The 26598-nt window shown below is 34.4% G+C and overlaps 1 protein-coding gene across 6 annotated transcripts in view; it reads left to right on the top strand.

Annotated features, from left to right (window-relative positions):
* The window catches only part of PCDH7 (protocadherin 7), a 409833-nt gene that overhangs the window by 45041 nt on the left and 338194 nt on the right, over window positions 1–26598 (top strand). The window contains exon 2 of one of the 6 annotated variants that reach the window (XM_081056072.1): window positions 18671–21243. The exons of the other annotated variants lie outside the window; for them this stretch is intronic. Coding sequence (XP_080912198.1) covers window positions 18671–18748 — 78 coding nt within the window. The 3' untranslated portion in view covers window positions 18749–21243. Of the gene's footprint in view, window positions 1–18670; window positions 21244–26598 lie in introns of those variants that run through there. 6 annotated transcript variants of the gene reach the window in all.

Here is a 26598-nt window from a genome sequence, read left to right as displayed (position 1 = left end):
GATGGCTTCATATACAGTGATCATACATATCCTCTGGCCTGGAGTAAAGGCTATACGTTCTCCTCACTGAGATATTTCTTTATCTTTCTTAACATTCTGGAATTTTGTTTTTGCCTTTGTTTGTTTGCTTTGTGTTTTTATATTCTGAAAGGTATCTTTAGGCCCTGGTCAATTCTGGCAACTTTAGGTAACTTTAGAATTTTTCATCCAGGGTTCTTCTCTTTCTGATTTTGCACTGTGACATCTATTGTACTTCTAGTTGAGATAGTGGAATGAACAAATGGACCAAGGGGATAAATTTTTCTTTAATTTAGTTTCACAACTGTATTTTCTAGATTTTACAATTGTTTCAATCTGAGGATCTAATTTAAAAATCTAGGATTCCAAGGGGGTGGGAATAAATTTAAATATGCACGTATGCACATGTATTTTATTTGCAAATTCTGTGCAATTTTTATTCCTTTTACTGTGTTCTCAGATGACTATAAGGTGTACAGGTGGGTAAGAGGGTGCGGTGTTTTAATAGTTGAGAGAGTTGAAGAAGGTATCAAAGGATTTGCGTGAATAATGACTTTAGGTTGATTAATTGGCACTTCCTCTGCCACCTATTGTTAGTGGTTTACTAGAAGTAGTCTGTTCCATTTAGACAATGTGTCAGTCAAAGGGGTGGGTCAATTATCTAACCTGCATATTTATAATTGGGAGGGAGTGAGGAGGAGCTAACCTCCCCTGAGACAGAGAAGGGAACCAAATGACGCCTGTTAAGAGACACTAGTGGGCTTGGAAAAGACGTCACAGGAAAGAGTGGCTGGGGACTTCCTACCAGTGGGATCTTTCCCTCTACGTGTAGAAAAAAGGATAAACTGATTCTTATGAACAGGCCCCCTTTATTATAAAATGTTACTGCATGTTATAAGTTAGATCTTGTATTACAGCTCTCAGAAATCTGAGAGGATATTCATATACAATTTTAAAATAGGCAATTAAAAATTAAGTTTTTGTTACTTTTTTTTCCTTTCTTTTTTCACTTCGGAAGTGATTTGACCTAAGAAGACTTGTGATGTGCCAAATGACAATAATACATGATTAAGAATTTTAATTTTATGATAACCGCATTAGTTTGTGGAGGGAAAAAAACATTTTCCACTCAACTGAGATACTGATGTATTTATAAATATTATATAATAATGTGTTATTTACAGAAGTATTGTATTATGTAAAATCTCAAACGAAGAGGATAAATTATATTTTTATGTAAACTAGTAAAACAATGGCCCATTTATATAAGAAAATATCTTCTGTATTAGTAATAGTTTTATAAAAAAATATCAAAAATGGATTTTCTAGAATATTATGTCGTATTTACTTGTTATAGTTATTGCCATTTTCATCACATTCTCTTCAAATTGCAATAGTTTAGAATTGATCGATGCAATTTTATTTCAATTACAAACACGTAGAAAATGTGCTATCTATCAAAAATATTTTAAAAGATAGATTTACAAGTGGGGAAAAATATGTATAAAAATGTTTAATAATCTAAAGTATTGAGTTAAGTTATTTTTAAATGTTCATTGGGTGGGTTTGACTTTTAATACATCATTATTGGCGTAAACCTGAATTTGATGCATTGTTGTAGTGACACATTAAGTTTTAAAATTAGTAGTGGGATGTAAATAACTTAACCAGTACCAAGTCTCATAGAAATAACATGTTGCCCCTGAAACCTTATTAGTGTTTTTTCTCTGAACAGCTAAACTGCACAGTTTCACATTGAATGATACAATAGTAAGGTATGGATTTGTTTAAAGGAAAGATAGATTGTATTGCCTGACTATGTAGTGTTTATTCACTATGTTGTCAGGTAAGAAGTAGTGGTCTGCAGTCATCCACTTTAAACTATGATCTAATCGGAACTCAAGAGCTAAATAATAGCATGGGTGATTAGTCCTTAGTTAGTAGGGTCCCCTAGGGAAAGCTTCAATGCTACAGGAAGCTATGCTAATGATTTATCAAGTGGTAAACTTGCCTCTGAGAAAATACTGAATGGGCAACTTCACAGCACAGGGAGGTGTCTATTAGATATTCTAGCCAATCTGAGACCTTTTGCTAGCAGAAGTCCAAAGTACATTTTTAAAAGGGAGAGAGATAGTAACAAGAACTGTGCAGGTTTGTTCATAAAAACTCGGACTCTGATGAAAATCTTCCTTTCATTGGGGCAACCAATCCTTATTAGCTCTGCCAACAATCAGGAAATCCTTAGTCTCCCAGAGGTACTGAATGAAAAAGGGTTTTAGAATTTAAGTAAAACAGCAAAATCAGATCTTACTAGTAAGAGAGAATTTGGTATTTATCTAGTAACTTAGAACATTGAACTGGAAACTTGAGAGAATTAAACTACTCAGAAAAATCTTATTGCCTATCTATTGAAATAAACATCAACAGAAAGGAAAATTCAAACCCTATTGCAGTAAAACCATTAAAGGAGCTGGCAAAATTCCAATTTGGGTAATTCACCTCCCTCCTTCATTCTTAGATAGTTTTATCAGTTGAAAATGATATCCACTTCTGCTTCATTGGAGAAGGTTGTTTAATAATCTTTTAATCATCATTGTACCTTAACAATATGATACTCAGAATCAGAAACCTAGACAGAATAATAATAATAATAATAATAATAATAATAATAATAAAAAATAGTGTTTACTCTATTTATAGCTAAAATATTCTTAGTATATATAAATGTGTGGTTGCCATTACAGTAAATCTAATATCATGCATCAATTAATTGATGAGCTTTTAAAGCTCTGGCTATTGTATCGTATTTGATCTCTGAATAAATCATTTCATTTCACAATTGGGTACACATTTACTAAGTTTACAGAGTATCACTATTACTATGTTTACAGCTTTAACTTTAATTTACTTAATACTGGGCGATCCGAACTTTAAAAAATAGATAAAAGAATAGATGAAAGAAGGTGAACACAGTTTCTCAGCTGTGAAACATTTGGTTCCTTTCCAGCTTCCCCAGGAAGCTCCATTTGCAAAGGAGATATGAACAGGAAGACCTGAGTCAGCCTGAATCAGAGATTAACTCCCTGCAATTCAGTCATGCTAAAGCAGGAAATTGGGCTCAGTATGTATTGTAACTGAGTGAAACTTTCAGAGTAGGAAGTTTTCAAGGAAGATAAAACTTCTTTATAAACACTGTTTTCCTGTTTATGATGTTGATGAATTTATTAAACCCGATGCTGGTAACACACACACACTCACACACACACACACACACACACACACACACACACACACTTTCTATCTTACCCATGACTTGATATTCAATTTCTGTTATTCTGCTCTTTCCCACGTATCTTTAAAATCAGCTAGAAACCTCTCTTAGAGGAACTTGTATTTAGCAACACAAAAAATGTGGACCAACAGGTGTTGATATTTGCCGTAAAAATAAATCAAAATAAAGCATCATTTTAAACTGAATTTCTTAAGTATGGGGAAGCAAGTCAAGCTTAGTAAGTAAAGATCATTTCAGGTAGCTTTAAAAAATGTAGATTGTTTTTCCCAACTTAATCAATCTAATATTGATTAGCAATGATTTTGTTTCCACTACCATACATTATTTAAAATAATTGAATCTGGTGACCAGCATGGATCAGGGGCAAATAAATGTTTTCACAGCAATCATTGGCAGACATTTCCTTTCTGATAAGTTCCCCCCACATTGAATGAATTATATTTTGTTACTAGTTAATTATAATAGTGAAGTATGAATGAGTCCAGGAGTGAGTTTTTAGTTTTATATATACTTTTTGAGACCACATTTGCAGAGTTGCAGGCTTGGAAGCACACGGATTTGCTGCCCACAGCTTCTAGTGCTGAGCCACATCTGCCTACGGACCCCTCTGACTTGGCTGCAGCACTGCCCCCAGGGGCTCTGATGCCAGATCAGGTGTGGGGATACTGCCGAGCTGTCACTCCGCATGGTTTCCTGCAAGTCAGCTATCTCGTTTCCATCTGTGTTGATGCTCTTTCATGGCTTTTTTCACTGCTTGTCTGGCATGCATATATTTGTTTGATAAGCCTCAATTTGGCTTTAAGACTTGTCGTCCCAGGTCTCTCTACTCAATATAAAATTCTTCATGGGTGCGTTTTCCCTTTAGTTGGTGCCTGTTATTAGTATTACTTGATAATTCTTAACTTTGAGATGTTCTGTTTTAAGATATATTCTGTTGTGCTTGGTAGGGATCTTTTATATCTTGGCCGTCCCATTTTGTCCCATTTTGAGGATCTTAATCCATTGAGATCTACAACGTTGCAAGTTGCGTTTGCTTTCATGTTTAAATGACCGCAAAATGAGATTACTTAAATATATAATGGCATTCCCTCCCTCCATTTCACTTTTATCTTACATATTTGGCATTCCCTCCCTCCATTTTACTTTTATCTTACATAATTCTCTTTAGCCAAGAGGACACTTTTCATTCAGCTTTTACTTTTCAGTAGGAATTAATTTGGATAGCTTTGATTGTTAGTATTTATTCTGTTGAGCCATATTGAAAAGTCCGGGATAGATTACATAGGTGATATTTTTCAGTCTATAAAGAGCTTTTGTATACCTGAAGTTTGATTATCTTTGCTTTGTACTATTAATTGGCGTTTTCAAAGGTATTCTTGATTATGCAGCTAACATTGTCTGATGTATCCAATCCTGCTGGCTCTGTACTTGGCATAACACCCATTGGGTTTTAGAGTACTGTACTTATATTGGCTGCTGGAGCAGGCTTGGTGGGTATTCTGAATTGAAAAATAAAAAGGACGGATGATTCGAGTACACCATGCTCTGACTAGAGAGCCATGAACAGCTTCCTGCACTCATAGATTAACATCATTTCATGCTCTGTTTTCAAACAAGGAACATCTGTTCTAAAGGTAGATCCCACGGATACTGCTAATGCATGAAGTTCCCAGTTGTCTTTTTTTTGAAATAGTCCATCAGGTTTTCTTTCCTTTTAAGAAATAAATCATTATCCGCTTTCAGGTATTTTGGCAGATCTCCTTAGTTATGAGGTTGTGGTTTGAAATTTGTTTAAGACTTCCTGCTCTTTAACAATAAGAAATGGTGCTGAGTGTCATAGCCCTATTACCCAATGTGTTTGTTACAGGAAGTGTTTGGGGTGAAGTAAACGGACAGAGAAATATGAAACTCAGGTGGGAATAGAGCTCTCAGTGATAGTGATAGCATGGATCCTCTGCAGATTCATTCATCCATGGAAACTGAGTGTCTACATACTCTTCTAGCGTAGAAGTAAAATTAAAGTTATAAAAAAATTCCTATTATATACATAGGCATGAAATGCAACTTGTTCATTGAAAAACTGGAAAATTGGACAAAAGGTTTATTTAATAATTATCACCAGATCCCATTGGTTATTGCTGAAATTATACAAAGAACCAAATTTTGAGGGGGGGGGAGAGTTTGTCTTTCATTTGTCTTTAAAAAAAAATCAGTATACATTTCAAGACCTATTATTAAAGTAATTATGTAAGGTATAAGCTTATAGACCTACTTATATCACTATTTTTTTTCCCAGCAAACCCCACCAGTGAGCAGGTGGCTTAGATCTGAGCTGTGACAATTTAAAGTGTAAACACATTCAATATGGGTCTTTTCTGTTCTTGGAAGGTCATGGCATAAAGTTTCTTTCCACTGGAAGCTAGTATTGACAAAATAAGTTACCTGAATGTCTTAAACAGGACACATGTGTTATTTGATCTATTTATTGTCATCAGTTGGAAATATTTTTTGATGTTTCATAATTAAACTGTACTTATTTTGAGCAAATTTACAATTTTGTCTTAGCTACATAAATCAACTATATTTATGTGTCAGTTTAATCTGAAAAATGACCATTTTTAAACCAGTATTATAGTGAAACCCAGGAGTTTTTCTTCATTTTTCAACAAAATTAAAAAAAGACCTTAACCTAAGTCCTTGCATTCTGGGACTCCATCCAAAAGCATTTAGCAATTTAGTTGTACACACCTTCAGAAAACCCACACTTTAATTCAAGTGTCTGTGTACCATGATGTACTCAGAGATCCTAGCATTCACTAAATAGTCGGGGAAGGTTTAGAATTTGGTGAGTTCTATTTTCTTGCCACCTAAAATCTATTTAATGTTCACAGAGAGAAAAGTGGATAATTGTATATATAAATGTGGTTTTCTTTCTTTTTATTTTGCAAGAAGACACACTCAGGTTTAAATTTTCAAGAAAATATCTTGTAATTTCAGGATTTTCATTTATCTCATATTTCCTTTAATGAATGCACCATTAGGAATCATAAATAAACAGGAAACTATTTTCTGTTCTGAATTGTATACACCGTTTGTTTTATAAAATTGTTTTTGAAATTTTATCATAAAAGCATAGCGATTACATAAAATTATATAAACAGAAGGGAATTATATGTGGCCTTTTCTTGTAAAGCTTTCATAGAATCAGATTTTCTATAACCAACTTGATAAATGTTTCAGTGATAAAACCAAACATATGTGTGTGTGTGTGTATATATATATATATATATATATATATATATATATATTCTTAGATATCTATCTATATTCATATATATACATATATATATGTATATATATGTATATATATATATATATATATATATATATATATATATATGTATAGATATTCTTATACTTGTTTTGTTAATCCTTCTCTCTGGTTTTCCCTTAGCAAATATATCACTTAAGAATGTGTGTAGTGGGATGGTAGAATAGGGTAAAGGGGGTCAAATATATGTTGATGGAAGGGGAACTGACTCTGGGTGGTGAACACATCGTGCAATATATAGATGGTGTATTGTGGAAATGTACCCTTGAAACCTATGTAGTTTTGTTGATCATTGTCACCCCAATAAATTTTAATTAAAAAAAAGAATGCATGTCGCTGTAAGTAATAATTTCACTATGATTAAATGAGGGGTTCATTTTTCCCTTATAACAAGAGTTAAGAAATCATCAGTGAGCAAGTTTCATAGAACCATGGCACTGCTATTCTTCTCTTGCACCATCCTCAGTTTGTGTTTTCCTTCTCATATCCCCAAGTTGGTGTCTGTCCTGCCACTCTGTCCCCGTTTCAGATGCGGAGAAGGAAGAGATGCAAAAAGGAAAGGAAACACTTCCTTTGATCCCATTTCCTCTCTATCCTGGAAAGGATTTCCTCTACAAGGACTTGTTTCCTATATCTTCCTGGCCAGAACTTTGTAACAAAGCTACCTCTAGGAGAAAGCTAGATTTTTATTTTTAGACTTGATGGCATAGGAAGACAAGGCAATGAGAGAGCCAACCTACTCTTTGCTTTAGTGGGACTGGAAGTAGTAACTCAGGCATTCATACCACATGTCTGTAAGTCCTTCCACATTGGTTTGCCTCACTTAGTCATATTCAGCATTTTCTTTGTTCAAGAGAGTGCCTCCAATTTCTTTCAACTCTCTTAGTAAGGTTGCTTTCCAGATTTTTTCTGATCTGTAGAGCCCCTCTCCTTGATTTCATTTGAATCCATATCTTCACATATACCCAGGAGGGTATATACCTACATATTTCCAAGAAGATACCTAGGAACCATTTTTTGTTCTCTCTCGTTTCTTTTTTACATTTTATACATGAGACCAGAAAGGTTTGGAGAGGCAAAGTTACACAGCGAGTGAGTGAACCTCAATAATACTTCACGTCTCCTGACTCTCTGGCCGGGTTTTTTCTAAGCATTACTAAGTTATAAGTCTTTGTGTTTCTTTACGTCAAAATTTAGGAGCAAAATAAAATGGCTGATATATAAAGTGTTTATTACAGAAAAACAAAACAAAACAAAAAAACCCTCCTGAAATCACTACTCTGTAATTTGAATTCCACAGGGAGGTAGAAATTAACTATTAAAATAGGAGGCATTCTCTAGTCATTCAAATGAGCAGATGTTTATTGAATGCCTGCTCCATGCTAGGCACCATATAAGCCAGGGACAGTGCAGTGAACAAGAAAGAAGCAGCTTTTGCTCTCATTAGGGTTTATGTACCAGATTATATTGATTATGTTGATTGCAGTCATTGATTTTCATACACAAATCCAATATTTATTAAGGGTTTAACTCTGTGTCATGGACTGTTCTAGGTATAGGATATACAGTGTATGAGGAGAAGAGAAGATTCCTGCTCTTACTGAGCAGAGAAGCCAAGATTGTCCTATTTTCTAGGATGCATGAGAAAGAGCTCCAACACCGTCCTTTCTCTACTGCTTATTAACTAACACAATGAAGGACACACACACACACACACACACACACACACACACATTAGTTGATAGTATTTCTTAATCTGGAGGGTTGGAATAAGTTCTGGTTTGTTTTACTCTCTGATACAAACCTTTTACGTGGGTGTGCAATTTAGTTGGATTTAAAAATGGATCTAAATTCAAGTGTACATTTATTGGACTGAATTCTAACAACTCGGACTCTCCTTTATTCCTTTGTTTTATTGAATTTAACTTAAATGAAATCTTTTTTATTTGTCTAAGTCTATTTCTGTCTAGTAAGGAAGTTGAAATTGATCATGCCTTGACTTTGTGGGCCATCAGAGAACCATGACATTCCAAGGTATTGATTTTGTGGTGTTAAAGGGTGACAGATCTAGTGTTAAAGTGCCGAGAGAGAATTGGGTTTCAGATTGTACACCATAAGCAGGCTTAACTTTTGCTGAGACATGACTAGCTTTTTAAAGTAGTGGAAGTCTTAGGTAATTTTTGCTGCATTGTAAGTCTTAGGTAATTTTCACTGTATTAACTTGGAAAGATTAAGCCAGAATTGTGTAATCATGCATAGAAGAAAACAAGAAGTTACATATGTGACAAATACTAGGTTGATGCAAAAGTAATGGTGGTTCACAACGTTAAAAATAATTGTAAAAACTGTGATTAACACCAACCCAATATATATAACTACATATGAGTATGTATCTGTACATACATATTTATATGTACATATGTGTATATATATATGGTTGTGCATATCTATCTATCTATCTAGCATCTATCTATCTATCTATCTAAATATGTATGCATATGTATATATATGTGAATACACACACACATACACAATTTAGAGTATGTGTGTATATGTGTTCCCAGAAAGTATACTCTTTGTTAAGACTATTGAGTAATATTTCAAGTCAATACGACTGAATCTTTTCAAAACATATTTCTTCTCACTTATGGAAGTTGCTTGGTAAAAACTGAAGTGTTGTCTTGCACACCATTCTTGTAATCATTATTTTGCATTTTGTTTCTGTTGTGCTTTCACTTAGGCAGGTATTACAGAATATGAGTTATGATGCTCACAATTCAGAAAGGCCAGAGGTCTCCAAGGGTAATGCTTGGCAATTTTTTGTTACCCTCTGGGACTGTAGGATGTTGACAACTACATTATAATAGCCGCTATACACATGAACTGAGGCAGAGTCACCATGATCATCTTTCAATGTCCCGTTTTCCTCTGGATTTGTTCTTTTTCCATTTAATGACCTTTGTCAAAAACATTGAAAATAATGTTTTGATTATCTGATTATTGTGTGGAAAACTCCACTGAGCTACGTCCAAGTGTATCTTTGGAAACTAATCAGAGGTGCACCAGATTCATGGACTTAAACCAATCCATCATAGCCATCTTTTAATTTATTTCCACATGTTCTTCCAAGTTCCCATTCTTTAATAAGACTTTGACCTGCCAAGAAGAATAGAATGTATTTGATAATATACGTTTGTTCTGTTTTCTAAGAACATACGTATTTTGCTTAAGCAGATTTGCTAGGAAGTGACAGCTTTGAAAAATTGGGCACAGGAGCTGCTGGAAGCATTTCAGTTTCAGGCAATCTCAATAGTGCAGAAGGGGAAAATGAAATATCACCATGTTTTAAAGATGACAGTTTTGTCAAAGATTCCCTTTCACTCTTTGGCTTAAAACAAATGGAGTAAATGGAATATATGTGTTCAAAATATGCATGTGCACTCACTGAGGAAGCACTCCTTCCTAGGAGTGTTTTTTTCAGAGACAACCAATGAGAAGATTATCTTTCAAAATGTATCTTAGGTTGGGAAGACTATCATTTCCTTGGCTTAATTATTAGTTTGGCACATTTTCAGGTCATGGGATTTCACAAGAATTAGTGGTTCCTTTAAGAAAAGGGGAAAACATACAGACTTAACACCACCTGAGTATATCATTATGTACTCATATTGGATGTTCTTCAGAGATGTAATGATATAATTATTATTTTGGTGTGTGTGTGTGTGAGACAGACAGAGAGAGAGAGAGAGAGAGAGAGAGAGAGAGAGAGAGAGAGAGAGAGAGAGAGAGAGAGAGAGAGAGAGAGAGAGATTTAATAAACCTAAGATTAGATGCTAAACTTTTTATGGATAAATGAAAAACCCAATAATCTTTACCTGAAAAATGTTGTTGAGTATATTTGAAAAGGTATAGCAAGTTTAACAAAGACTCCTTTTAAGAACAAGTTTATCACCAATTGGAGAGGGTGTGGAGTGTAAAGACTACAGGCACTGGGGTGAGACTTCCTGGGCTTAAAATTCTAATGTTACCATTTTATAAAACTGTGATTTGGAGCAAGTTAATTTCTCAGTTCCTGAGTCCCTTTGTTAAATGGGGTTAATGATAGTATCTACTTCCTTCAAATCATGTAAATTAGCCTGTGGTCTCCTAAACACTCAATAGAATGTTAAGTTATTTTTAGTAGTTGAAACCTCTTAACATATTATGAGGTGAAAAATGGAAGTAGAAATTTAAAAAAAGTAAAACAGAAGATGAAATAAAAGATCAAACATTTCAGGAAGTCTGTAATGCATAGTTTATGTTTCTTCAGGATAGTGGTAAATGAGTTGTGGTCACTTTTTTTTTTTTTTAACAAAAGGAACACTTGTTAAAGTGTTATCACTTGTCTTATACATATTCTGAAAGGCAGTTTAGGAATTATACTGTAAGAAAATCAATGGTCATTTCTGTTTTTTTTGTTTTTTTTTTTTTTTTGAGAGCCCACTGGCCCATGTGGGAATCGAACCGGCAGCCTTCGGAGTTAGGAGCATGGAGCTCTAACCGCCTGAGCCACCGGGCCAGCCCCAATGGTCACTTCTGTCTTTCAGATTCCACAACATAATCAGTAACCTGATTTCATGATCACAGGTTATTCTTGGCTTTTTTAATACTATGGTTAGATAGCAGTGTCTTGTACGTGATTGTACATTTTCATTATAATTTGTTCCAACTCACCTTTGGCAAGAGTGGTTATGTTAGTACTGTTACTTTCTGAAAAAAAACTTAAATTTAATATACCATATTTATTAATTCTCTGTTCAGTTCTGTGCTTAATTTGTTTCTGATCAAAAAGATACCTGGTAATATACTTTATCTGGATTATCACCTAAATGTATCCCATGCATAAAAGTGATTCATTGTTGTTTACATTTAAAAACATCTTATAATATGATCTATGTATATATTTTACTTCATTTTAGGGTCTATCAGCTTTTCATATTAGTAGGATTTTCATGTTTATGTATGGTAGGACTCTTTGTGTGATTTGGCTCTGAGCCACAATATTACCTACCCTCTTAATTCTTTGGAAACATTGACTTAATTTCATTGCATTAGTGCAGACTTAATATTATTTTATGTCCAAGGTGACAAAGGTCCCTTCAATTAGGCACTTCAGTACATCTTTCCTTCCTGTAGTTTTCTAGTATCTTATACTAAGCATCATGAAAAAACGTTCTGCTTCCATTAACAAAAAGTAAGCAGAAGAACAAAAAGCTAATTATTTGCAGCACATAAAATCCTTATGATAATTTGGTAGACTTTAATTAAACTAATACATCACACTGCACTTATAAGACAAAGGAGCAAAAGAGAAGCAAATAATCTTTTTTTTTCTCTGTTAAGCACACTATATTGCTTTTTGATTAAGCACCTTCAGACTTGTAACCTATTTTAAATTGTAAGATTTACAGTTCTTTTCTGCAGGGCATATTGAAAAAGTTCTACGTAATATTGATTGGAATCACGCCCCCTCACAAAAAAGTTGAAGTTAAGCTATAAAAAAGCTTGGTTTAAAGTGGTTTCTATTAATTTCTTATGATTTTACAAATAATCCTTCACAAAAAAAAACAAATAAAAAAATTCTGCAAATTTAGTCCATGCAGAAGCATTTTTATTACAAAGAATCTTGTTTTGGAATTTAATATATTTGTTCTATTCTTTGCCATTGGTTCTTTTTGATGAGCCCACTGATATTATTAATACAAATTCCCCTATAAATTAAAAGGATGTCTGTGTAACTTGTATACCTTCCCTGCATTTCACAACTGGAATGTCCTGGAATTAAGGATACTCTGTCCTTATTTAAGTAATCTATTCCCAAATCTTCCATTTCTTTGAAATGTGGTTCCCATAATTTAAATGGAAATAAACCACTGAATTGGGTGTGAGTACATTATTTTTAATCTTAGGTCGGCAGTGTCATATTGAATATGTCTTGTCACCCCTCTGGACCTTAGTGTTATCACTGGTAAAATGAATAATTTGGTAGAGGATGATTCCAGGTGACTTCCTCATTCCTGCAATTATATTTCCACATGAGTTATTAATGTAATGCCTTTGTACTAAAATTCAATATTTTAATGAGCTCATATCAATCTTTTAGTCAGTGGCACTTAGTATTTACAATATCATTTATGAAAACATTTCTAGAAATTTTTAATGATCAGAATGCAGAGATTTTTGAAGCTGGTCAACCACAAATCATATTAAAAGATAATTATATTTGACTTAGAAATTCATGCATTATTAACTGAGAGGCCACATAATCACTGTGCCAGTTCTTACACTTTTAATATATCTTTCATAAGCAGGAAACTGGTTGGTTGGATTTTGTCATTTTGTCTAATGTCACATTTACTTTTTTAAGACTCAGTTAATTCCTCGGACATTTATATAATTTCCTTGTTAGTGGATCAAATTCTTTGTGAGTTTATCCATCACCGGGAAACACTTTGACTGCTTTATACTTCCCTGTGTGGGTTTTAAGGCTCCCCAAGTAGTGTTCAATTTTTCAGGCACATGATTGTAATTTCAGTAGCATTTAAGAAGAGCTGAGTTTGTTGTTTACTTCATCTTCTCATTAACATCTAGGCCCTGGTTTCTCTCAGGAAGCTTATTGCTTCGGCACATAAATACTAGACAGCAAGCTTTTTTGTTTCCAAAGTTGGCCAATATTATGGTCTGTAAAGGATAATTGTCATAGCTTCAGTTTACATCATTTTACATTTTCATTATGAGCTTTCAGAATAGAAATGCATGAATGCTCAACTTTGGCCAAATGTCACTGGACCTGTAGAGCTGGGATCCATGTTAATGTTTTTGCTTGTATAGTGCGTAGCAGTCTATTTGGATTGATCCTTGATTTAGAGTATTTCTTTAAAATATTTAGTTTAAAAGAAAAACAAAAAGAATAAAATTATGAATTAAGATATACAAAATTTCACATTCAAGAACAGGCTGTTCTAGAGCAGGAATGCTCAAAGGATTATTTACATTAGTTTTAAGAAATAAGTTGTTTTAATTGCATAATCAGGCTTTTGACAGTTAACATGATTTGTGTATTTCTAATTGAAGATGTTCAGGACAGATTTTTTTTTTTTTTAATTATTACATTGCTTCCTTTTATATGTAGACTTGAGCTGAATCTACAACGTGGAGAAAAGAGCTCATGATGGAGTTGAGTGGAATTACAGAAATCTCTGGTTTAGGCAGGGAAATCACTCACTGCCTCCTGACCTCACTTCATATCTTCTTCACAACTTTGCCTTTTCTGGGAAGGCAGTTTTCCCTTATTTCTGTAAATCTCAAGCTTACCCATCTTTTAAGACTCATCTGAAGTTCAATTAGACAATGAGCCCTCCTCCCACTACCTTCACCATGGCCACTTCTCACTCTTTGGAGCTCTCATAAATTTCCCTATTGGTTGTTATTTTTTCCTCCCCAAGGTTAGTAATCTGTTTGTATGTATATATGTGTATATCTCTTTAAGAGATAAGTAATTAAGTTTCCTCAGAAATAGGACGGTGCTTTATGTTGCTTTGTGTTTCCTCCCATGCCTCCTGCAAAGAGACTCACAGGATTGGACTCTACAACTTTTGGCATTCTTTCTAACTCCGAGTTCCCATGATCCTAACAGCCAATCAGTCAATAAATATCGATCGCTTGGCTGCGCAACCTTAGGCGTTCTTTTGGTAGGGCCCAAATCGTTTATATTCTGAAGTCAGGGCAAAGTGCCTATGATGAGGAATTGGTATGATATTATCTAACCCATTTTCCTTCCATGGACCGTTTAGTGGTTGACTCACAATCTAAAAGTCTTCTTTTCATAAGAGTGCAGTTCGAATAGTGATAATCAATGGCTTCGTGGCTTCTGTGTGTGTGTGTGTGTGTGTGTGTGTGTGTGTGTGTGCCCGTGTGCGCACATGCGCGTGTGCGGGCACGTGCACTCTCACACATAAATGGGTATAGACTTCCCTTTCTTTGATTGGATAGAATTTTATTTGTTACTTTTTTTTTTTTTTTTTTTGCGATTTAGACAACTTCCAAGTACCTTAAAGCTGCTTCCTGTGTTTTCATTAATTTAATTATTATAGCTATAGATTCCTGGGTATGATAAACAATAGGCTTCTATAAATTCTTATTAACACATTCATTTATAATGGTTTGGGAAACTTGCATAAGTTTGCTTATTATTCCTCAAACCATGGCAACAATGGAGACATATGCATTTATAAATCAGCTGATTGTTTTCAAAGATTCAAAGTCAGATTTTAAAATAATTATGATATTATTATAATATAGAGGAAAAATGATTTGATTTGGAGCATCAAGTCTTGGTTTGAAACCCTGACTCTACCACTTTTCTGTATGATTTTACATAAGAAGATCAAGTTCTTCCAGCATTGATAGGTGCCTCTGCTCCAGTTGAGCCCCTGTGTTAATTCATTTATGCTCTAAAATATGCATATCAATTTCCTGTTCCTCGATTGTGGAAACTAACGTCAATTTGGTTTTCTGTGTCATGGAATAGACTCTGCTTTTTATTTGATATCTTTTACTTTCCCCTATTTTTGAACGTCAGTCAAGGAAAACATAATGAATATTCATAGAATCTTTTACATATTGCCAATTATATGCAAACACATTCAACAGTTACTTATACTTAATCTAAACCAATTACATAAGTGCATGGTTTAGTTTTGAAGCATGCCTAATAAAAATGAGTAGAAAAAACACTAAAAGGTACAGATTCATGAGAAGCTCTGTGGAAAGGGTATTCATCTGGGAGACCGATCAAAGGTCCAGATATCCTCAGACACATTGACAGATATTTAAAGGTTGTGAAATTGTAGGATGATTGTTACAATAGTTCAGTATAACTGGATTTCGCCAGAGGCTGCAGAGAAAATAAAAAGTTTCGTTAAAGTGAAAAAAAAAGTAGAAAAATAGACACGTATTTCTTTCAAAATATCTCGTATTTCCTTGTTTATGGTTCTGAAGTTTGTTCAGTATTATTAAGAACGTGTATATACCTATGTTTGAGAATGCAATATATTCTTGCACCTAAACCTGAATTCCGTTCCTGTTCTCTGCATAATTAGCTTTCTTTCTCCTACTGCTACTCACCAATTGTTGGCCAGGGAGGTCTGGAAAAAAACATAGCTTTTATAAATTAACATTTTACTTATAATTTTCATGAATTGAATTCCCAGCTTATTCCAATCCCTTTGTTTAGGAAATGGAAACTGAGTGAGATATGTAGATGACCTTGTAAAAATGAATTACTTGGTTCTCTCTCTCTCTCTCTCTCTCTCTCTCTCTCTCTCTCTCTGACTTGTTGCCTGGGTGATAGAACAAATTGAGGAAAAAGGTTGAAAGGAAAAGACAAAGGCTGTGTCTATACAACTTCAATTGAATTGGACCTGACTGAAAGATTGGTTTGGTCTGATTTAGTAGAGCCTATCTCCTCTGTGGCAGTGATCTGAAAATTGCTTCCAGGGCTATTTTAATTAGCTGATTCAAATCAAAACAAGCACATCCTGGTAACATCCATTTCTACCCTGACCCTCACTAACTATAGTTTTCAGAATGGTGATTCCTAAGTAGTTCTTTATGGACTCCAGGTACTTTTGTTTTTAAATATTAATCTTTAATGGTGAGGGAAGAATCCATTTTTCTTGGCTTTAATGACAGGTGAATATTAGTGCACAGATCCATTTATTCAGTGCATCAAAGCTTAAAACCACAAAAACTTGAAACCTGCTTCTACATAGTTAATTTATGAAATCAGAGTTAGTTCTGTTCCTCAATAACAATTTAATAAGAGGATTTCATTATGCTACAGGGCAGTATGGTGACTTTATTACTTAAATGCATTCTATTTCTTGGGTATGCTTTTAATTTAAAAGTATGTCAGGTTTTGAAAATAGAAAATGAAACATTTTGACACATCCGATTTTCTATGTTTCTTAAAATTGTTTTACTTGTTTATTCATTTATTGCAAACCTTGCAGAAAATTTTACATAGTATTTTTCCTTTAAGGAAAGAAGAGCGTGATTATCGTATGGGAAGGATTAAAAAGAGAATTATATTAGTGAAGTTTTAGATGGACGGACTAAATTTAAGAAACAATTAGAGAGAAAAATAATATGCTAGCAAAATAAAGAGCATTTACAGCCATTCCAAAAAGGTCTATTCTGTAATCTATTATATGACAAATAATAGAATGTCAAAGACAAGCACATGATTTCAAAATATTAAAATTATATAAAAGTGATACTATGATGCAACAAGTGATGTGATTTCCTTAATTAGCTGTTCCCTAACGTGTTCATTCATTAATCTTTACTGTAATATAAGACCTGCTCTTATATAATATAATATAATGTAATATAATACTGGGTCTTATATTAATTTTTGTTCCAAAAGATGCATTAGAGCCGATTGTCCGGCTAGGTCTTATTTTTGGGGAAACATGGTAATAAGAGTATGCAACAGGAGTATGCAATGGAGTCTTGGTATGCATTATGGCGACATTGGAGTTGGTTTGGGAATAATAAACAATATCTGAAGCTTTCAAAAATGTAGTTTTCATCTGTGTAGAAGCAGTTTTGAAATGAAATGTGCAGTGATATAATTTGTGTAAAATAAGATAAACTACGGTCATCTTAAAATTACAATTTAAATCATGAAGATTCACTTACCATAGATGCCTTGGTTCAAAGTATGCCACTTGTGTAATTGGCCAGAACATCCCAAGTTAGGTTAAGTTTTAGAACTGCTAGAGAACATATAAAAATTAATTGAAAAATTAAGACTGCTTAACTTTATACAGCTAGTATTGATAATCTGCCGTTACAGCAATTGTAAAATATTTTATGCTCCTCAACATAAACAACTTTAAAATTAAAAATTACTTTTTTAATACACCGTTTACTTCCAAAAATGAATTGGTCAATTATTCAGTGAAAAATCATTTATTTCTTTTCTAACTGATTCTCGTGCTGATGCATTGTTACATTGGAAATTAAGTGGAACATTCTCTTTTCTGATTCTAATCATTAAAGATAAGTACTTTTGTGAGGGAATGGAAGCGTTTTTATTCTGTGGAAGTGATTTATTATCTTGTTGGCAATATTCAAACTTACTGAAGGTTTTACTTACATCAGTTGCACCATCAAACTGGAAAACAATACTCTGTGTACTTCCTGGCACTCATAGCAGAAATCAGCCTATTGGTTAGGCTCAAGAGAAGTACATGTTTAAAATTATTTTAAAATGACATTAGCACCTAAAATACATTTTGAAAGAGTATTATCTTCACTTTAACTTGTGCAAGCTTGTTACAAAGTTGGAAAACGTAGCCCTTTTATGGTCATGACTTTGAAGGGGAAAGTAATTTATACTTGACCGGAGATCAGCAGGCCATTTGTTGATAGCATGTAAATTGCTAAGATTCCTAGAAAGAGACCGGGAGCTATCTAATGATTGCATTTGGAGATTAGAGAGCTTCTTTGAAGGGAATGAACTTTCAGGTCAAGCTCACATCCCTGCGATCTAAGAGATTTGTATGTTGTAAAAGCCGTGACAACAAAATTACCATTTCATTCTTATTTGTATTTGTAGTATGAACAAAAGCAACAACTCTCCTTCCCCCCAACCCCTCTCCTGGTGACATTTCACAGCCTCAAAAAGCTGGAAACCTGAACCAGAACTAATTCAATGTTTCTTTTACGGTGCAAATATCTCGTCAGAGATAGGATCCCTGCGATTAGCCAGCATTAATGATTTAGATGCCCGGGGTTGTTAATTGTAGGGAGAACTTGTAGGTCTCTATGATTTCTGCAGGAGGTTAAGGCCATTGCAAATACATCTTTAAAGAAGGAAAGAATACTATCCACCAAGATGTGCATCAAAGCTTTGGAAGTAGGCTAGCAAAACCCTACTCACATCCCTGTAAAGCAGACATATATTTTTGTATTTTTTATAGGTGGATACAGTGCAGACCACGAACCCCTCTGGCCACATTGAGGAATCGTGTAAAATGAATGTATGTGCTCGTAAGTGAAATAACATGTAATGTTCCAACTCAATGTGTTGGATCCTAATAGACTTGGATTTGTCTTCTGTAAAAAGAAATCGATTCCTAAGGGGCAGGACCACTAGCTGATTAAAATGAAGCTCTGATTTTGAAGAAAACAAAACTTGCTTTACAACAAAAATCTCTGCAAAAAAGGAATCAAACTATACTTTGCAAACAACTGGGGGGAAAAATCCGAGTTTTCAATATGGAATAAAGGAGGGATGTGAGAGAGGTTTTGCAATCTTATCAATTACTGTGGAAAAGCAGAATCAGATATCACCATACTCAGGAGTATGAAAAGAAGAACAGGAAATCCTTTTTCTTCGGTTTGCACTTGAATGGACTCAAGCAAAGAGAGGAAACATGTATCCCGTTACTGTTTATAGTTAAGAGTGGAGGTTTAGTATAGATGTGATTTCATTTGCCTTGCTTGAACTAATTGGATTCATTATATAGAGATCACCTGAACCTGTGCTAGATCAACAAAGAAAATTGAAATGTATACCTCTGGACCGAATTCCGAGAAAATTAGACTATTTGATGCTATAAAATAAGGCGCTGAGAAGAAATACTGCCAATCAGGGAAAGTGAGAAACTAGTGGACAATGAGAAAAAAATAATATTTAAGTTATTCTGATGCTTGTTGAAACATAATTTATCATGGTATAAAAGCAGAAGATAGATTGCAATGTATTTTACACAATTTCCCATTGAATTTGGGGTAATCCCATAAGTGTTTAAGGAATGTATGGCCATTATATCAGTAGGAAACTGGCCTTTCAATATGTGGTCTTAAGCATTTATGCAGAAGAGGACTTTTTATTTTTAAGGATGAATTGCATGCAGGAGGTACCTCTTTGCATTTTAGTCATTTGCTCAATTGAAGATACTGTATCATTGTGAAGTTTAATTTGTCTATGGGTTTGAGTGTATGTGTATGCATTTGTATGTGGGTATTTAAGTGGAAGGAGGTAAAATGTAATGATTGATATTTGCACTTTGGTTTGTTACCTAGAATATAAAGAGGTAAACTGTCTTAAAGCCATTCATATGTGTTATGATCATTATTAAAGATTACTATATACAAAGGAAGCAATTCCAAAATAGAATGACTACTGCAAAGGCTCTCCAATAAAATATAATATGTATTGCATTTGAGCCATTTATATTAAGATGGTAACAATGTCTGAAAATAATGAGAGTATGATCATGTGAAATCAGTTTGAAGACAGTTGGGAAGTCCTATTATACTCCTTCAGGCTACTTCACTCAGTAACAAGATGTGAATCATGGATGAGCTTATAAAGTAGATTCAGGAAATACTTGTGTTCTAACTATACCTTTTTAATCTACAAATAAGTTACATGGTTGTGTGTGTGTGTGTGTGTGTGTGTGTGTTTGTTTTGTTTTGTTTTTTTACTTCAACCAAAATTATATAAATAACAATACATTAACATAGATAAGATAGTGAATATTTAAAACAGATCAACATAATTTTTTGTAGTCACCATGTGCCATAATGATTTTGAAACTATTGTTCTCTGCTATTTGTATTCATTTCTCTTTATCTTGCTGATTCACTTTATAGTTGAAATTTTTACCTCTTCTTTCTATGTGACAATCAATTGAAGTTGATCCACTATCTATTACAGGGATTTTTGTCTTTACGCTATTATGCTAAAATATAAACCTACAAACAGTATAATTCTATTGTATTGATTATTTTTCTGTGACAAAAATAATAAAAAAAATTATAAAATGCCTAGATTTCATATTTTAATAGTCTCTGGAAACAATGGGACATAAAATATGTACATGTTGCTACTTTTTATAATACATTTTCCACATCTATACAATTTGAGCATGAAGAGCGCTTAGTCACTTAAGATAAAGAGAAAAAGTCTGACAGATGAAGGAAAGCACACTGAACTGAACCAGGAGTCTTGATGTTAAACTTTGCTCTCCTAATAAACAGCCAGACCTGACAGATAAAATGTTTGTGTTCTCAGGTGCTCAGTTTCTCATGCATAAATGGTAGGTTTGGATTGCGCTATCGATTTTAAGATTATTTTAATTCTTCTAAGGATTTGATAACATTGAAATATTACAGTGTGATCCTTAACACTGATCATAGTAATAATCAATATTGATTATTATTAGTGTTAAGAGAATCCTGGGCAGGCCCCGTGGCTCAGGTGATTGGAGCTCCTAATGCCAAAGGCTGCTGATTTGATTCTCACATGGGCCAATGCCAGATGGCTCAGTTGGTTGGAGCACAGGTTCTCAACCACAAGGTTGCCAGTTTGACTCCTCACCTCCCTCAAGGGATGGTGGGCTGTGCCCCCTGCAACTAACAATGGCAACTGGACCTGGAGCTGAACAGCGCCCTCCACAACTAAGGTTGAAAGGACAACAACTTGACTTGGAAAAAGTCCTGGAATTATACACTGTTCCCTAACAAAGTCCTGTTCCCCTTCCCCAATAAAAATCTTAAAAAAAAAAAAAAAAAAGAATCCCATGCTGTTTTCAATGTAAATTAACCCAAAGTCAATGCATGCCCTACGACCAAGAAAAAATAGGAATTTACAGTTATTATTATTCCATCCTTAGTCTGACTTAATGGAATATGTATTGAAGGATAAATAATCATGTTCTGGGATCAATAGGTCCCTCTAAGTTAATTGAGCCAAGGATCACCCAAGTACAAAAACACTCAATTTGTAACAGAGGAAACCTTTTTGTTCTGCACGGGAGTTTAATGCATCATGGCATAATATTAAAGTGCGGGAACTAGTTTTTCCGTGCTCTTTATCCCCCAAGGATTGATCAGCACATCAAGGTCTCTGTGACTTCAAAGGCGTTTCTGGATCAGTGGGTAGGGTTCAGAGACGGAAACACTAACCCCTGATGTTTATTGCTGTGGGCTCTTTCATCTAATAGTAATTCTCTTCCTAGAAGAAGCAACAGGCAGAGGAGTCTTGCAACTATTATAATTTCACGATTAATGTTGAGTAGCAAAAGGCCTCACACAGAAAAACAGTACTTTTATTTTAGTTTCCTGCTAGTACTCCAACGGGGAGAGGTCAGAGAAACAGTAGGAAGCAAAGTGAAAGCAAATATATTTTGTCAATTTTTATTTTGTCATTGCAGCATTCTGACTTGCAAAATAGTGTTACCTTCAATATCACAACGGTGGCATGGGTAATCTTTAGGGATCCTTATTCAGAGAATTGGTCACACCAGACTATTTTTTCATTTAAGCAAACTTCTGACCAGTTATGAAACTGATCTAGATCATAAATTTAATTTTGTCAATATATTCTTTATTTTACAAGATTAGAAATTTAAATGGCAGAATTGCAGACTTCCACCTACCAAGCCTCTCCCATGCCCCACTATCTGTAAATAAAACTTTTACCCTCACCTCTTGCCTCTACCCATTTGAAAAAAACAACAACAATGGAAGATTGCACTTGGCTCAAGTAAAATGGCTATACCGTAGCGCCCCACCTTCTTTGCAGAAGAATACATTCCAAAATCACCATTGGTGGATGCATGAGACCTTGCTTAGTACGAACCCTTATATATACTTTGGTTTTTCCTTACATATTACAAATCAGTGGTGACATTTATTTTATAAACTAGGCACTTAGCATAGTAAGAGCTTAACTATGATAACTAATAATAAAATACAGCAATTATAATAATACACTGATAAAATAGAACAATTATAACAATACAGTCTAATAAAAGTTATGTGAATGTTCTCTCTCTCTTTCACTAGGATGGCTACTAAGGGACTAACAAGAGGGTAGCATTTACTGTATGGATACTGTACAAAGGGGTGATTTACATCCAAAGAGGGACCGAGCAGGATAGTGCAAGATTTCATCACATTACGCAGAATGGCATGCAATTTAAAACTTACAAATTGTTTATTTCTGGAATTTTTCATTTAATATTTTCAGACCACAGTTGACCATGGGTAACTGAAATCTTGGAAAACAGAACTGCGGATAAGAGGGGACAACCATATAGATTACAAGAGCAACTGTGAATGAGAATTACAAATTGAAAAGTTATGTTCAAAATCCAGTTATCATGGTAACTAGACTTTCAATATCCAATTATAATGTTTTACACGTGAAATATATATATATATATATATATATATATATATATATATATATAATCATTTGTACCAATTTTACTACACACGCAAGAATCCATCATCAAATTGGATTTACGTTGGTAAAAAATGCACTAAATATATAATAAAATAAAAATATATATAATGAGGATTACAATACTTGCTTTTGGTTTTAGTTCTCCTCGTCCTCCTCCTCCTCGTCCTCCTCCTCCTCCTCCTCCTTCCTTCTCTTCTTCCTCTTCCTATTCTTCTTCTCTTTTACATCTTCCCGCTCCTCCGCCCCCCCCCTTCTTTCTCCTTCTTCTTCTTGAATGCTATTATTCTACTTTCTATTTTGGTAAATACAATTTAGTTAAATTGATTTTAATATTTATTTGATAACTTTTTAAACTTAAGTCACTGAGAGCCAACTCTGTTCAGATAACATTAATCACTCTAATTAATATTTATATCAATCTTATAAGACAGACACTATTATTGGCATGACACCCATTTTACAGATGTGGAAAATGAGGCACGGAGTGTTGTAATTTTGCAAAGGTACAGAACTAGCAGGAGGTAGAGCTGCGCTTTGAGTCCTACCACTCTGGTTTGGGAGGCTGCACTCAGCAGGTGGGCCATCTAGCTTTCATGCCAAACCCTATTACATATAGATGGGGTGTAAGTTAGGTTCTGGAACTATTTGAGGGTGCAAAGGTAAATGTTGTGGTTCCTTGGGTCGATCACACATCTTTTAACCTGAGTGAGGCACAGCATTCATGAACTGTACCTGAAAGGTATTCAGCAGTTCTTGTGCACAGAAGTGTTGGACTAAGATGGACTCTGATAGAAGGCCTCCTTTAAATACAATACACATGGAAGAAGGGAAATTCTTCTCTAACTTACTTACTTTGCAGTCTTAAAATACATCACTATACATATGTACTATTTGTGTATGTGTGTATATATGTATGTATATATATAATATAATATAATATATATTATAATATATATTAATATATACATATATAATATATATAATATAATATATATAATATAATATATATATTAACCTCGCTGCTGGAATCTGGGAGGACTGAGGAAAATGGCAGCTGCATTCTTTGAACAGAGAGAGCTCACAATCTAATGGGAATCCAGCTTTGCAGGCTAATTATTACAATTCTATGTGCTAAGTGACAGAATGCCACAGTGGTTAAGAGTACACTGTCTGGAATCCACACTGTTAGGCGTACACTTACAAATTGAGTGAACTCTGGACAAGTTATATCTCTCTGCTTCTATTTCTTCATATGTAATAAGAAGTTAATAGCAATATATACCTCATCAATTAGTCGTTATTATTGAATGAGGTTTACTCAGTCTGTGTGTGCATGGCACATAGTCAGAACTCAGTAAACGCTGGCAGTTACCAATTTTCTTATCGTTGGTTGTATAATTGACATGTGAATAGACTGTAGTGGTTGCTGACTGAGATGTTCATGGGCCAAAATAAACTCTACATCACCGTCAAAAAGTGAAATAAAAGGTACATCACAGCAGGGGGAATGCTAAGTCCTCCTATTCTCCATATCCTGTGACATGACACTCAGCCAAATTGTACAGGTCCAGGGTCTCCAGAGAGATTCATCAGTTTCTGGTCTGCCGCAGTCCAAATCTTGGAGCTCTGTAAGCTTTGATTTTATTTTTTTCAGGTACGGATAAGTGAAAGGAAACAGTGAAATCTGAAATCAAATCTTTGTCACAGTTCAGTGATGAAAGTTCTTAAAAGGTCAAAGAACGAGTTTTGAAGATCACTTTATCCACAAGCATAAAGGAATGCAATCTTTCACCAATATTTAGTAGCTTAAAAATTGTGAGACAGGAATAACACATTATTTGTCAGATTATCATAAAACTAAGGATAATGTTGATCATGATAATAATCCACAAATAGTCATTCTTTGCAAATATTTAATAAGTGTCTATTGTATATGATGAGGTCTTTATTGTCAAAATCCTTCATTAAGCAGAAAATGTACTGCATTTACTAGATGATAATTTGAATGTATGAAATATAAATCATAAATACTTGTTGGATTGAATTGGATAATATTGAGTATCTCCAAAGTCAGTGGCTTTCGTTTTAAACATACAAATTGGTTAACTAAGCGTATTGGAGAGAATAAAACAAATAAATAACCATTGAAATTGCTCAGTTTTTCTATTGAAACTACTTTTTTGGATAAAATTGAATAATAATTGTGGTGTGGAAAATGTAGGCCTCAGAAATGGCTCTGTGTTCTTGGGAACACATAGCATTGCTTGTGAAAACATGAGAAAATTATATTGTAACTTCATATCACAGTTTAGCAACTTAGCATTTGAAAAGAAACAAAGCCAACTATAGATTTTTATTAGGCCATAAAGTTTCAATAATTTTTTACATTTTTTATGAAAGAGCTAGCTACTCTATATTTTTATGGACGTCAATACCACGTTAATAATTATCTTGTGCTGCTTTTTGTGAATTTCTAATGAGGAGTTAAAATTATTGTGATTAAAAATGAATATCTTCCTAGTCTATATCTTTAGATGTTAGGGAAAAAAAACACGAACATTTCCTATTTTAAGAGAGTGGAGTTCTGAGATCAGGTACAGCTCAGCCTGTTTTCTAATTGCTGCTGCCTAATTGTGTCAGTGAAAATTCTGTCTCAGTAGCAGCTGAGGGGGACCTGGGTCTCTAGTCTTTCTTCTTCTCTCTGTGTCTAGCTGTTAAAAGCGGGTCAGCAAGGATTTTTTTTTCTCCCCCCATGTGTCAGACTCATGAAAGAAGCCGACGTTTGTTATACGCATTTTAGAAAGATCCGAAATTGCCTCCTGATATTTCATTTCAAGTATGTTCTAACTTTCTGTTGCAATCCACATCTGCTGGTTGACTTTTTAATACCCCTGCATATTTATTAAATAAAAGTATATAGGGGCCGGCCCGGTGGCTCAGGTGGTTGGAGCTCTGTGCTCCTAACTCCGAAGGCTGCCGGTTCAATTCCCACATGGGCCAGTGGGCTCTCAACCACAAGGTTGCTGGTTCAACTCCTTGAATCCCACAAGGGATGGTGGGCAGCACCCCCTGCAACTAAGATTGAACACAGCACCTTGAGCTGAGCTCCCAGATGGCTCAATTGGTTGGAGCATATCCTTTCAACCTCAAGGTTGCGGTTCGACTCCCATAAGGGATGGTGGGCTGTGCCCCCTGCAACTAGCAACAACAACTGGACCTGGAGCTGAACAGCACCCTCCACAACTAAGAGTGAAAGGACAATAGCTTGACTTGGAATAAAAGTCCTGGAAGTACACACTGTTCCCCAATAAAGTCCTGTTACCCTTCCCCAATAAAATCTTATATATATTTGAACCTAAATTGAAACTTGATTGTTACAGTCATGTAATTGAAAAAAAAAAATTGTATCAAGAAAGACTGCTGATATTAAGGAAACAATTTATTTTATGAACCGTTTTAAAAAAAATACTTTGATAGGTAGTCACATAAATGCCTCTCTATTTAGGCATTGGAAAATTTTGTGAAAATGCTTATAAGGATGACTTTCAATTCTAATTTCAGGGAGATTGCAGTCAAATAAATACTAAGAATTCCACAAATAAGGGACTTTTTTTTATTTTTCAATAACCCATGTTTAATACTTGGAAG

The sequence above is a fragment of the Rhinolophus hipposideros genome (assembly GCF_964194185.1).
Source record: "Rhinolophus hipposideros genome assembly, chromosome: 1".
Taxonomy (NCBI): domain Eukaryota; kingdom Metazoa; phylum Chordata; class Mammalia; order Chiroptera; family Rhinolophidae; genus Rhinolophus; species Rhinolophus hipposideros.
Note: the sequence above shows the minus strand (reverse complement) of the source record. Positions and strands in the feature narration are given on the sequence as shown.